The sequence below is a fragment of the Asterias amurensis genome, chromosome 7 (genome assembly GCF_032118995.1).
Source record: "Asterias amurensis chromosome 7, ASM3211899v1".
In the NCBI taxonomy this organism is placed as follows: Eukaryota; Metazoa; Echinodermata; class Asteroidea; order Forcipulatida; family Asteriidae; genus Asterias; species Asterias amurensis.
The window spans coordinates 18,523,041-18,536,112 of NC_092654.1; the positions used below are offsets into that span (position 1 = coordinate 18,523,041).

A 13,072-nucleotide genomic window follows, 5' to 3' on the forward strand; every position below is an offset into this window, starting at 1 on the left:
CTTATCAAAAAGAGAAGGGGTTAACCCTGGGGTGGATTTCACAAAGAGTTACTCGTCCTAACTTAGGACTATCCATGTAATTTGTATATCTCCTACTCTGTGTGAAATCGACCCCAGGTGTCCTTGGTTTTGAGAATACTTCACTACCAGAATTAATAAATTGGAGTATTGGAATATATACGGAAAATTTGGCATGAGACTTCACCATTATGTGCATAGCGTATGAGAGATTTTGAGGCCTCTTGAAGTATGCACTTTATAGAAGGATTTTAAGAAGTACCTCATCTCTGATTTTCTTAGTGAGCATCCTGGTGTCGATGCCATACAATGCAGGCACACCCTCCTGCTTCAACCACTGAGACAGAGACTTCACGGACGCCCAGTGACTCGGCCTCTTGGAGTAATCTTGAACCAGGAGTCCGGTGACTTGTATCTTCTCGGACTCTGCAAATAGCCGGAGCCCGTTTGCGTCCTCAATATCTGTGTCTGGTACACCGTAGTTGCCGACGAGGGGATAGGTCAGGGTCAGTATTTGACCTCTGTAGCTGGGGTCAGTCATGGATTCTGGATACCTAGTAAAAGGAGAGACATCAACTATTAGATATTAGGATTTTCCTTTTGTATAGTAACATAGTTACTGGCACCCTAAGAGAGAATTGTAATTTTCTACTTAAGAATTTTAAGGATACCAAGGCAATGACAGTGGGGCATGGAGGCAATTTTCTGTGTTGACTCCGTGAAATACATTTACAGGCTGGTTGGTTAGCTTCTCCTATCAATTATTCTAAACCATTCCGTTTATATTTATTCAAACTAATTCTCTAAAACCAACTAATATGTAAAAGTTTGGACATTCTCAAAATTTGATATGAGATAAAAACTACTTCCTATCTGATACAATTGACAAAAAATAACATAAGAACCTTTGGCCGCACTGTACATATCTACATTGACCTTGTTAACAAATACTTTGCAGATAACAACTAAAATATAAAATAAATCAGCTTGAAAAACAATTTTACTCCCCAAAAAGGACTCAACGCAGGCCCCTGCATGAGGTAATCCAACTGGAAATTATCAAAGGGAGAAATATTAAAAATAACAGAAGCAGTTCACTGAAGCTCACCCGACCAGTCCAGTGTTGAAAACCATTTCCCCTGAAACTGATGTTTCATGGCCGAAGGAGTACCCTTTGAATTTGCTGCCATCATTGAGGACTAAGTAGGCAGCCCTTGGCTATGAAGAAGGAAACAAAAACAACAATAAATGGGCCAGGATTTATAAATAGCTCAACCTTTTTAAGAAACCCCCACCTTTTCTCAGTGAATAAGCATCTCCATGAGGAAAGTAAACATTTGTACTGCAACATTTGCAAAGAAACATAGAGGGAATTACATCCATTGCCTTAATAATATTATTATTAATATCAGGAAATTTATATGGCACACAGTATGTGAAGGACCATTCAAAGGCGCCGATTGCTGTCAAATCACTGTGGTTCAATCGAAAGATTGAAAAGATAGGTCTAAGGATGGCGTTTGAATGATGAAAGATCAGTTGGGTCAAAGAATTCATTAGAGACATGGTGCACAGCTGGAAAAGGCCCGGTCCCCTTAGCTTGCCAGGCGAGTTTTGAGAACAGATAAATGTTTGTGATGAAAAAGATTTAAACCCTTGAAGTTGTGAATTTGCAAGCAGGTCATGTATGTAGGATGAAGCTAATCCATGAAGGGTTTTGAATGATTGCAAGGAGCAGAATTTTGAATTTTATTTTGTCTTTAACAGGAAGCCAATGACGATTGTGGAATTACATGATTTGCCAAAATCAGGCATGTATGCTTCGTTTCTGAAATGGCAAGGGCACTAAGGCACTTTTTCCTTGCTGAAGGGTACCTATTTTGTAAAGTTCTACTGGAGCATTTCAAGGGCACCAAGGCAGTGAACACGCAGGGCATGGAGGCAATCACCTTTGTTGCCTCTGTGAAGTATCCGTCCTGCAAAATGATAAATATTAGATATTCGTTCTGCTAAGACAATACCTTCTCATAGCTGCCCCATACAGATGCTGATGTTGACAATGGCCTGAGCTTCAAGAGGCCAAGCTGAGGTCCCACTTGGTTCTTTAAGATTGACCCTAGCCTCGCTAGATGAGCCATTCTTGTGATGTGTAGGGATTGCTTTGGCGATCACTGACTCATCCTTTTACAACTCTGCAAATCTGAAAGGAATGACGTTGTACAATGATATGACGAGAAAGGTCTCGATTCGGATAATTTGTTTAGTCAAATCAGTGATGGAATTACTGTTTTGTATTTTTTTTTAATGGATCCTTCCATTCACGAATAAAATGCTGTTAAAAAACTTTGTTTGATAATAACACAATCTACAGACTCTTCACCAGGTCTGGAATTACAGTCGGGCCAATGGCCTCCATTGCCCCTGGTCTTGGCCCTTAGTGACCTTCAAAAGTTTCCAGTTGACTTTAAGATTTTCCAATGGAAGTCCCCTTTGCAAAATGAAAATTGCTTTCCCCTTTAACATGTTTGAAGAGTAAATTCCAGGCATGCCTCACTATACACAAAAGCATCAAATATAATTTCTCCTATACAGCGCAGAATTTTGTACATCAATAAGTATTTCATTGTGATATTTGTTTATGATTTCATGTTAAAGCAATTTGAATAATGCTGCATACATGCATGATATCTGTCAGGTATCTGCAATTCTGTTTTTATGTTAGTTTTTAGACACTGGACACTATTGGTAATTGTCAAAGACTAGCCTTCACAGTTGGTGTATCTCAACATACGCATAAAATAACAAACCTGTGAAAATTTTAGCTCAATTGGTCGTCGAAGTTGCGAGATAATAATGAAAGAAAAAAACACCCTTGTTACACGAAGCTATGTGCTTTCAGATGCTTGATTTCGAGACCTCAAATTCTAAATCTGAGGTCTTGAAATCAAATTCGTGGAAAATTACTTCTATATCGAAAACTACGCCACTTCAGAGGGAGCCGTTTCTCACAATGTTTGTACTATCAACCTCTCCCCATTACTCGTTACCGAGAAAGGTTTTATGCAAATAATTATTGTGAGTAATTACTAATAGTGTCCACTGCCTTTAAGTTAAAAACCATTAGTAATCTCAATTTTTTTAAACAGAAATTCACCGTCTGTCTGCCTCATTCACAGCCAATGAGACCCAATATTGAACCAAGTAGATATTACATGTAAATCAGGTTGCAAATACATTTAAGAAAATCCATCCTCGTCAAATTGAAGTAACCATGACAACATGCCAGATGAAACAGTACTAGCAAGGCTGTCTCAGTGTCGAATACACCCCCCCCCCCCCCCCCCGCCTTCACAAATCGAATCCAAGGTGTCATGTATCATCAATAATAATCAAAGCTGCAGTGGCTGCTTGTAAGGCTACTAATGCCTTCTCGATGCTGCCGTTGGTTTCACAAAGAGTTAGGACTCGTCTTATCTCGAGTTAGGACGAGTAGCTCGTCTTAACTTAGGATTAATCTTAAGGTCTGCATGCTACAGTGCAGAGTTGGGACTCGTCCTAAGTGCTAAGATTAATCCTAAGTTAGGAAGAGTTTTGTGAAATCGACGACAGAACACTGATCATAACACCCCCCCCCCCTTCTCCTTTCACTGCACAGAACCTTCGCACGCCACATCACTTTGTACACTATTTCATAAAAACCTTTTTCAATTCTCTTTAATTTGTGTCCACATCCGAGCAAATTATAATATGGCCCTTATAAATAATTGCAAGAACCACATGTTATCATCCCATCCCATAGCAATGCCAACCGTCTGTTTTCATTCATGCATCATTTGAAACAGTGCAATTTGTACATTTGATGTTATCAGTGCATCGGGGATAAGGAAATCTTTTGTATATTTAATCAGTCTGTGAATTTCAATAAAGTCCTTTCGCAAATAATTTTTAAAATGCTTCCTGCCTTAAGTCATAAAAATTTATGTTTTCGCTCCAATTTTCTTTCTTTCTATTTCTTCATTCAAGTAATTGACATGAAACAAAAAAAAATGTGAAAATTGAAAAAAATTGGTTTTGGATGGGAGACGCTCCAAGTGTACGAAATCATGATTTGAACCAGTACCTCCATAAATTACAGTATAAAAATTATTTCAAAATTTATTATTTTGGTAGGTGTTTTCGCCCAAGGTTCAATTCACATTCAAGTCAAATTTTCACAAATCTGTAATTCTATAAAAGTAGGCAATAGAAATAAATAAATAGTAACTGTTTTGGTTCAACATTGTGTAAATCTCTTTTGTGGTAGTGTTGGCTCTGAAATGAGCCGGTGTGGTCTCGACATTTTTAAAAGTATACTTTGCTCAACTTTAGAAGAAAGTTAAGTAGGTAATATCTCTGAATTTTAAAACATGCAGGTGCACCTAGATTATCTTTAATCTGTAGACTATTGATCTCATCCCCCTTGAACCCCTACAGAGTTCTTCCTAAGCTCCTCAAGATGAAGATGCCTATTTAACATAAACTCAAGTGGTTGGCCGTGTGTATTCCTATAAGTCGAAGAAAATGCTCCCGCCATACTAACTCGCCGTATTGCTTTATTTGGCCTGTAAAGGAGGGGGAGGATTAGACTTGTAATAGTCTGCACTCCAAACTTGGCGTACAATCCAATAGTAGTTATGTTTAATATAGTGAGGAATCTGATTACATCAGCAATTTAATCTGAAATTATTTCACATTAATAACTCAAGATCCTTAAACATTTATTTATAATAAAAAACAATTAAAAGTTCATTTTTTGTATTATTAATTGTTCACAATGCGGGACAAATAATTGTGACCAATAAATAAATAAATGAATAAATTTATGGATCTGTTTTACTAATTAACGAACGAGTATGATAACTTTTGTGCCAATATCACAAATTTGTTTTAATCAAAATTTGATATATTATACGAAGCTTCAGAATGAGAACGTCAACGTTTATAGATTAATTTACATAATTTGTTTTACCCCTGGCAGTTGTCAAAGGAGTTCTTCCTGGGGCCCTCAATAAAACATGTTAATGGGGGAAGTTATTTCAAGCCGTCACTTTACAGAAAATACGTCTCAGTAAAATGTGTTCACCCACGTGTAGGGACAGGTCCAACATTCTCCTCACGGGAAGTCAAGTGGTGAAGTGCCACTAAAAGTCAACTGTCGACAACAATTCTTGGATATACGCCAACAAATAATAGTGAATCCTGAGCAGTTCGGGACTGAGGAAAACATGAACAGTCATGAACTGCCCCCCCCCCCACACCACAATGTTTTAATCATGAAAGCTGCCCATGTTGTACAAGAACAAGTCTGAGATATGAATGTATCCTACTTCAAATCGCGCCATGTTCATACCCGGTTAAAATAGAGGGTAGTGTGATTGCATCATCAAGGTTGTTTTAAGGTCACACCAGGACAGCTGGAATAATATTCAAACTGGAGTCTCTGCTGACACTACAGTCTTTTCCTCTTGTATCTGAAATCACTCAGTATTAAACCAAGACATGATGAGTGAAACTTGTAATGTTGCTCCACTGCTGCAAGGCACTAGACATTTGTGTTCACTTATCCAGAATCCACATAAAAAAAAAAATGTTTTTATGAAACATGAATTTATTGTGGAAGTGAGTAAAAACAAATGTGCCCAATTTCATAAAGCTGTTTTGCAGAAAATACTGCTTGACAAATCTCTTTGCTAATGCAAGAACCGAGTCTGGCACCAGCCACAATAATGCAAACTCAATGTAATTTGGGCTGGTAATCTTATTTTCTAAGCAATTTACTATTCTGTGCTTAGCAATTTTTTGTGCTTACATGCTTTTTGAAATTGGCCCAGATGACATGAACACAATTACATTTGCTTACACTTTTTTTAAATGCTGACATTGTTTCGCCAAATTAGAAGTTATCGGTTGTCAAACACAGAAATTAGCCATTATCTCTGAATGATTGGACTTTATAACACTGATTGCATTTATTGAATGCTAGTAAATTAATGTCAAAAAAATTGTTGGCAGCGGATAGCTAGCAGCTATGGCAGTGTACTCTGCAATTGTAAACATTTACAGGGTCATTCATAAAAACTGAAAAGTAACTTGTTATTTGGGACAATTTAGTACATTCTCTTTTAAATGCTAACTTAACTTTGACATTAACTAACTCATGTCAATACTACCACCTCAAAATTCTGAAAAAGTCACTGTCTGTAAACTTCTCACATCTCATTTCGCTCAAAATGCCTAATTAATAACTCAGTAGTGTGAATATTTTAGACACACCAATTTTACTAACTGCCCGATTTCACCCACAAACCTGCAGTGCAAACATTTTATCTTAACACCAATTTCACTCACTGCCTGCACTTTAGGGTGAATATGAAAGCAGCCTGTGTAATGTGATGCAAAAAGTATTCAAGCTAAACAGAAAGGTGCATGCTGGCGTGTCCAACCGGCCTTTGGGGGGGTTATAAGAGTTCACCCAATGGAGGGAACAAATCCATTGTGTGATTATAGGCCACCATTTGTGATTCAGGTACTTGGCAGGAAATCAATACGAACGACTTGCCGAGAGGTGTTCTGCATTATTAAAAATAGCAGCATGGGAATTGAGAGTGTGGCGTGGACGGAGTGGCGGGCATGTTTTTTCATTTCCTTTCATTTTACTCTTGGGAATTTTACTCTAATTTGATGAATAACTCGGGGATTGACTAAATAATGTCAGTAATATTTTATGAGTTTGATCAATTTTTGTTTTATCATTGAGTTGTACACACATGGTAACTGGACCTTCACAAGTATGTCAATGCAGTTTCATTTTTATCTCTGAACACCAAAAGTAATTTACTTTTTGTTAAAATATTTTATTAAAAGTGGACCACAAGAGAAACTGCAATGGTAAATTTCATAGTATTTTACAAGTTTTTAATGCAAATTTTATCTGATACTTGTAAGAATTAACAATACATATACTGGATTTCATAAAAACATAGTCATAACCAAATTTACTTTTTTAAACGTGAGTGGGGTTTTTTTATTTGAAGAAATTACTGAAGAGTCAAGAATTAAGATGATAAAAAAATAGAAATACACAAACAAAGATAAAATATTGCTTCTAATTTAAAGTAGGGCAATGTCTAGGGTGCTGTTATTTTCAATGGGCTACATTTTTATATTAAAATTTCACACATTGAATCCATTAAGCCAAGTTCATACTTCACACGAAAGGGAAGCAAATACTATCGTGTCACAATTGGGGAACAACGGCGCATACTGACTATTGCGTCACCAAATTAGTCGGTGCTAGGTAGTAAATTTAAAATCAAGTTTTTAAAGTCATAGTTGGGGAAGGGAATATTCCTCAGTTTGGGAAGTTAGTCCTTTGTATCTAGGTTTTTAAATAGGTCAATGTGATTTTATGAATTGTTCAAGACCAATATGACTCACTATTTTATCGATTTAACACCAGGTACAATTTAAAAAAAGCAGTAACAATCATCATAATTCATATTCATAATTCATATAATTCACTAGGAAATTATTTGTCATAATTGTATTGTATTATTTGTAATGTAACTCAATTTAAAAAAATGACAAAATAAATTTAAATAACCACACAGGGTCAAACACTAATCTCAGGACAGTGTAGCTCATCCCCTCCCAATCTCCCATCCCGCCCTACCCACAAATAGCATGGAGGAAAACTCCATGATTTGTACTTTGTATGTGTTTTTATGCCGAATAAATAATAATATTAATAATAATAAACTTGCATGCAGTAACCCACTCATGCATCATCATCATCATGTATTGGGTAGAATTTAATACTTAATAAAATGTCACTCTGATTTTCAGTCCATGTACACACACATCACTTGTGTATTTTTCCTGATTGTGTTTTTCAAGCACACCAATAATATTTACAGACGCCTGTGCATGCATATTCACCATGGATGAAGAGACCCGAATTCACTGAAGAGCAAAGAACATCGAGCCAAAGGTGATGTCAATTTCATCCATCAAACGGCTCAGTTGACAGTTGTATTAAACGATAGAGCAAGCTCTCCTTGGTTGTTTGCATTGTTAAAAAATGGCCCAGCTTACCTTTATGATGGAACTGGCGATTCAGCGAATGTTTTAAGTTGAATTGTGACTTCCACAGTACAGTATGTATTAATACAAATACGATCGTTGGTAATACTAAGTGCACTTCTCCGTCTATCGGCCTCCTCCAATGCTCAAAGGGGGCTCTTTCTTTGGTTCCAATGGCATGAATGGGCGCTCATTACACGTCCATTGACTCAACAGCTGCTTCCACTGCACTGTGATAACAGAGCGCGCGCGGAACATACAATCTGTGTATAGCTAGCTAGCTAGCTGCAGAGCACGTGGCATAACTCCAACACCTTTATAAACAACACGAGCGAGATGCGTGTGGCATACCATTGCTGCTACATGCTGTATCCTGACAACAGACGGAAGCGCGATATTGCGCCCTCTTGGTGGTGTTTCCATGTTCTTTGCGTGTGTGGTATTACAAAAAGCTCTTGCTAATAATTGATGACAAGTATACGGGTAACATGATATTCATGCCATGGTAAACACGTTCCCTAGAATCATTTTCTTGTGTTTTCGTCCCTAATCTAAAACTGAATATTTTGCCATTGTCTCCGATCTCTTTATGATGTTTTTGGCTATAGTAGGCTACTCTTTTTTCCCAAGAATTACCCCTGCATGAAACAATCTTCCACTGCCTGTTGTCACTGCCCCGCTCTCCCAGTTCAAATCCACTCTTAATCTACCCTAGTTGCTTCATCGGTCAAACGCGTGCGTAATCTTGGCGTGATATCCCATCATGGGACTTTGCCGAGTAGCGAAGTAGAAGTAGAAGCTGGCGTGATGTGGGGAGACCAGCAACTTCATGAAGCCCTACGAACTTGCTTATCACACAAAAAATTGCTGACTGGTTCCAGCCAAAATACCATAAAGTTTACATTGTTGCAACAATGGCCCCACATTTTCTTTGCTAAGCAAAGAAATTAACAAAGCAGTATTTTTCCCCATAGGGCCCAATTTCAAAACGTAGCCAGAGCTCCAATATTATTCTCACTAGAAAAAAAGGTCATTTTGCTAAGGCTTCTAAGCACAACAATAATTGTCAGCAAATTATTGTCCGCATAAGGTGTAGAGGCAAAACAATAATGCTTTATGAAATCTTACTTTAATCCAGTAATCCCCCACTCATCTTTCCATTTTGTATTTATTTATCTGTTTACTGTGGTTGTTTTTTTATATTTGTTTATTTCACAAAAACTTAATGGCCTGAAAGTTTCGACCGCTTTCTCGAAGGCTAAAATGATGTTAAATATACAAAAGTAATCAAGTGGTGTTAACACGTAGCATATATACATTATATGTATGCAAATTTAGTTTTGTAAAGTTGTGATTTTGTTTGTATCAATACATAAAAGCTTTCATCTTGACACCACGCGTGCCATACATGCTCACTGCTCAGCCGACTCATTTTGAGATGAGCTGGTCGATGCATACAAATCAAGAACATTTTGATGCATTGCGCCGCCCATAATCACATGGTGTTTTTTTTACTGCGCATGTCTGTCACGTAGCTGACCTCATCACTCAGGAAAGGTCATCACACATCGTTCTTTTCTGATCTAGGTCTGCTCGGCCTAGATGTCCTGAAATTTCCATCCGATGAAATCCTCTTTTTGAAGAGGCATCCAGCAAGGAATCTTCTTCTAAATAATAAGGACAGGTTCCTTAGGTGAAGGGAGATGAGGGATAAGGTGAGATTACTTATGTCTTGTTTTATTTTCCGTTTTTTAGACTAACTTTTTCAAGGCATGGTTTACAGTGTTGTGTGATAGGGTTTGACTGGGCGAGCAGAGCGATGGATTTTGGTTTGGAAAAATTTAGTTTCCTTTTTATAACTGCAACATTTACTATTGCATAAACTGACTTAATATAAATGTTATCAAACATATGTCGAGCTGACGGTAAATCTTTGTGTCTTCTAATTTAAAATGGTGGGACTAAAAAGGGTGGTAAATTGCTGGAAAATTTTGCACTCGAGCCGCTCGACTCGGTTACTCCACGCACTCCCCGACGACACACCGGGTGAGGGAGAATCCACCATTTTGATTTATTGAAATGCAAAGGCATTACTGAATCTAGATTGCAAAGTCGGCTAAACATCCTGGAAACATCACACCAACTTTTATGTGGAGAAGACAATGGAGACACGTGGGGAAAATGGCTCAGGGGTGGATTTCACAAACAACTCGTCCTAACTTATTAGGACCAGTCCTATCTCTTAGCATTGCCTAGGACTAGTCCTAAAGTTAGGACTACCTTTGTGAAATCCACCCCAGTTGACTTTAACTTGACTTGAGCAAAAAACTGCCCGCCCCTAGTCTCTCATTAAGGTTTAATAAACAAAAATTAACAATAGCTCAATCATTCAAATGGCTCAGAATGAGCCATGATTTGCTCAGATTCAGCCAAGGCTGGCTCAGTCAAAATTGAGCTCGATCTAAGCTGGGTTTTTTTTCCAGTGGAGGTCCTTTGTCAAAACTAAACATGTTCAAATTCAATGAATATTTTGTCAAAAGTTAGATTAGAAAGGCCTAGTTTATACAATCCTGATGACAATGCAATTTGTTTAATTTAATGAAACATCAAATAAAATTTAGTATTAATTGAAAGGCCTAGTTTATACAATCCTGATGACAATGCAATTTGTTTAATTTAATGAAACATCAAATAAAATTTAGTATTAATTAATTTAATGTGGATTATGAGTTGTGTGTAGGGCCAATTGTAGAACCATGTGCTTTTAAAGGATTTGGGTACTTTTTCAAAAGTGCCACAGATTTACATTAAACTTACAGGGTTTGAAGATAATGATAGTGGAAAGCTTCCTGTCAAATATTACTAGCTGAGGTTGTGTAGTTTTTGAGAAATGAGTAAAACAAGTCACAAAATAATTTTCGTCTCGGGAGACAAACATTATTTTAGCATGTAAAATCCCCTTAACCAGTTATGATATTATACCAAAACCATAGCATAACTGGTTAACACGTTTTTGCATGCTAAAACTGAGACGAAAATTATTTGTTTTACTCATTTCGTAAAAACTACAGCACCTCAGAGAGTTAAATTTCAAGGTAAGCTTTCTACTATCATAATCTTCAAACTGTGCAAGTTTAATGTAAATCTGTGGACATTGTGTTGTTTGTTAAGAAAAAGTACATAGACCCTTTAAATCATTGTCATGGTTGTGATCTATTGTCACATGTGCCAGCCAAACCAAGGTTGGTCAATCATGAGGGAGTGAAAATAATCCAATGTCTAATTTGTGTTTTTCTCTCCTTTTTTCATGTCTGAATCTTGCAGTGGAGGAAGAAGCGTATGCGAAGGTAAAAACAAAATTAGTGTTTAAACAAATTTTATTTTGATTTGAATGCGGATACATTTTTATATCAGTTATCCATTTAAACTTTTAATTAAATCAATTTTCACGCGGGTCAAGATGAGATTGTTTAAGTTTGGGATTTCATGCACTGAACAAATTTTGTGGACAGATCGTTGAAGTTTCTGTTGATTAGTTTAAAAAGAACTGCTGGTGGATTGAAATACTTGTTAAATAATATTTGTTGCCTTCTAAAGCTGAGGCCGAACTAAAAAAACACGACCAGAATAGCGTCCTGTCTTTTTTAACATAACAAAACAATTAAAATTTATCAGGCACGCTATTTCGTCAAGATCATAGCGCACTAGAAAGTAACTTGGAAAAAGGTGAGTCTTAAAGCCATTGGACACTTTCTGAACAGAACAAAAATTAAAAGTTCACAGATTTACAAATTACTTACAGGGTTTACAGAAGGTAATGGTGAAAGACTTCCCTTGAAATATTATTCCGTGAAATGCTCTACTTTTTGAGAAAACATTAAAACAATTCGCTATCGAGAATAACGGATTTATTTTAGACACATGTCATGACACAGCGAAACGTGCAGAAACAAGGGTGGGTTTTTTTCCATTATTTTCTCCTGATGACCGATTGAGCCTAAATTTCACAGGTTTTTAATTTTATACATAAGTTGTGATACACGAAGTGTGGGCCTTTGGACAATAGTAATACTGTTTACCAATGTTGTGCAATTGCTAAATAAGGACTTGCAGGAAGAGTATTAGATTCCCTAATGCTTGCCCAACTTAATTTTAGCTGCAATCTTTTTTCTTAAAAAAAAAAAGGTTGCCTTTAAAAAGGAAGTGGGTAGAGACACTAAACTTTTTTTTTTTTGCTCAATGTGCAGTTATTATTGCTCAATGTGCAGTTATTATGTACCATGAGCAAAAATCAGTCAAGATGCTAAGCAACCCACCATTTAAAAAGATGCTATAGCTAAGTTCTATTTTGAGTTCTATTCCTGATGTGTCAAATGTACTTAATTCATTGCAGACTGAAGCGTAAGAGGAGAAAGATGCGTGCACGTTCCAAGTAGATGGCCAGCTCTCTCCCAAGAAACATCCAAGGAAGGACTGACTGGCAACATTCCAGCCACCATCCACACACCTCCCAAACTCTCATCGAACAAGTATCCAGCATCTGACGTCAGTCAAGTGCCGATTACAGAGACTCAACCAGCAACTGCAAACATTTACTCAAACAACAGAAATCAAGATTGATCAACCAGCAATCCTTATCACTCTCGCCAACCCCAAGGAGGGAGTCTTCTGCTAGCTTGATGTCTGACCCTTGTTTCTTGGAAGTGAAGAACAGACTTTCACTAGACGAACACTCTGCCCGTCCTTATCGAACAGTTGGAGGGACTTGATTTGTATAGCGAGTGAAACTGGCTTTGATTAGTGGCGAAAACAAAATCATGAATGGTTTGGTGGAATTTGTATTAAAGGCAGCATCGACATGTGTCTAAAAAAAATTGTCTCACTTTGATATTTTGTTGTGAAAATGTGTTGTTTCCTCGTGTGTTTTTTTAAA

General features: G+C 37.1%; 1 protein-coding gene and 1 long non-coding RNA gene across 2 annotated transcripts in view; one reads left to right on the forward strand and one right to left on the reverse strand.

Moving 5' to 3' along the window:
- Window positions 1-8,402, reverse strand: part of LOC139939518 (carbamoyl-phosphate synthase [ammonia], mitochondrial-like) — a 32,848-nt gene extending 24,446 nt beyond the window's left edge. Inside the window, exons 1-4 of the mRNA XM_071935485.1 lie at window positions 8,152-8,402; window positions 2,040-2,218; window positions 1,127-1,236; window positions 281-572 (exon numbers count right to left, since the gene is read on the reverse strand). Coding sequence (XP_071791586.1) covers window positions 281-572; window positions 1,127-1,236; window positions 2,040-2,156 — 519 coding nt within the window. The 5' untranslated portion in view covers window positions 2,157-2,218; window positions 8,152-8,402. The remainder of the gene's footprint in view (window positions 1-280; window positions 573-1,126; window positions 1,237-2,039; window positions 2,219-8,151) is intronic.
- A 205-nt stretch (window positions 8,403-8,607) lies between these two features.
- LOC139939446 (uncharacterized) lies at window positions 8,608-13,025 on the forward strand. Its single transcript, XR_011786310.1, has 4 exons — window positions 8,608-8,622; window positions 9,675-9,854; window positions 11,464-11,486; window positions 12,533-13,025. It is a non-coding gene; the product is annotated as an uncharacterized lncRNA (long non-coding RNA).
- The last annotated feature ends 47 nt before the right edge of the window (window positions 13,026-13,072 follow it).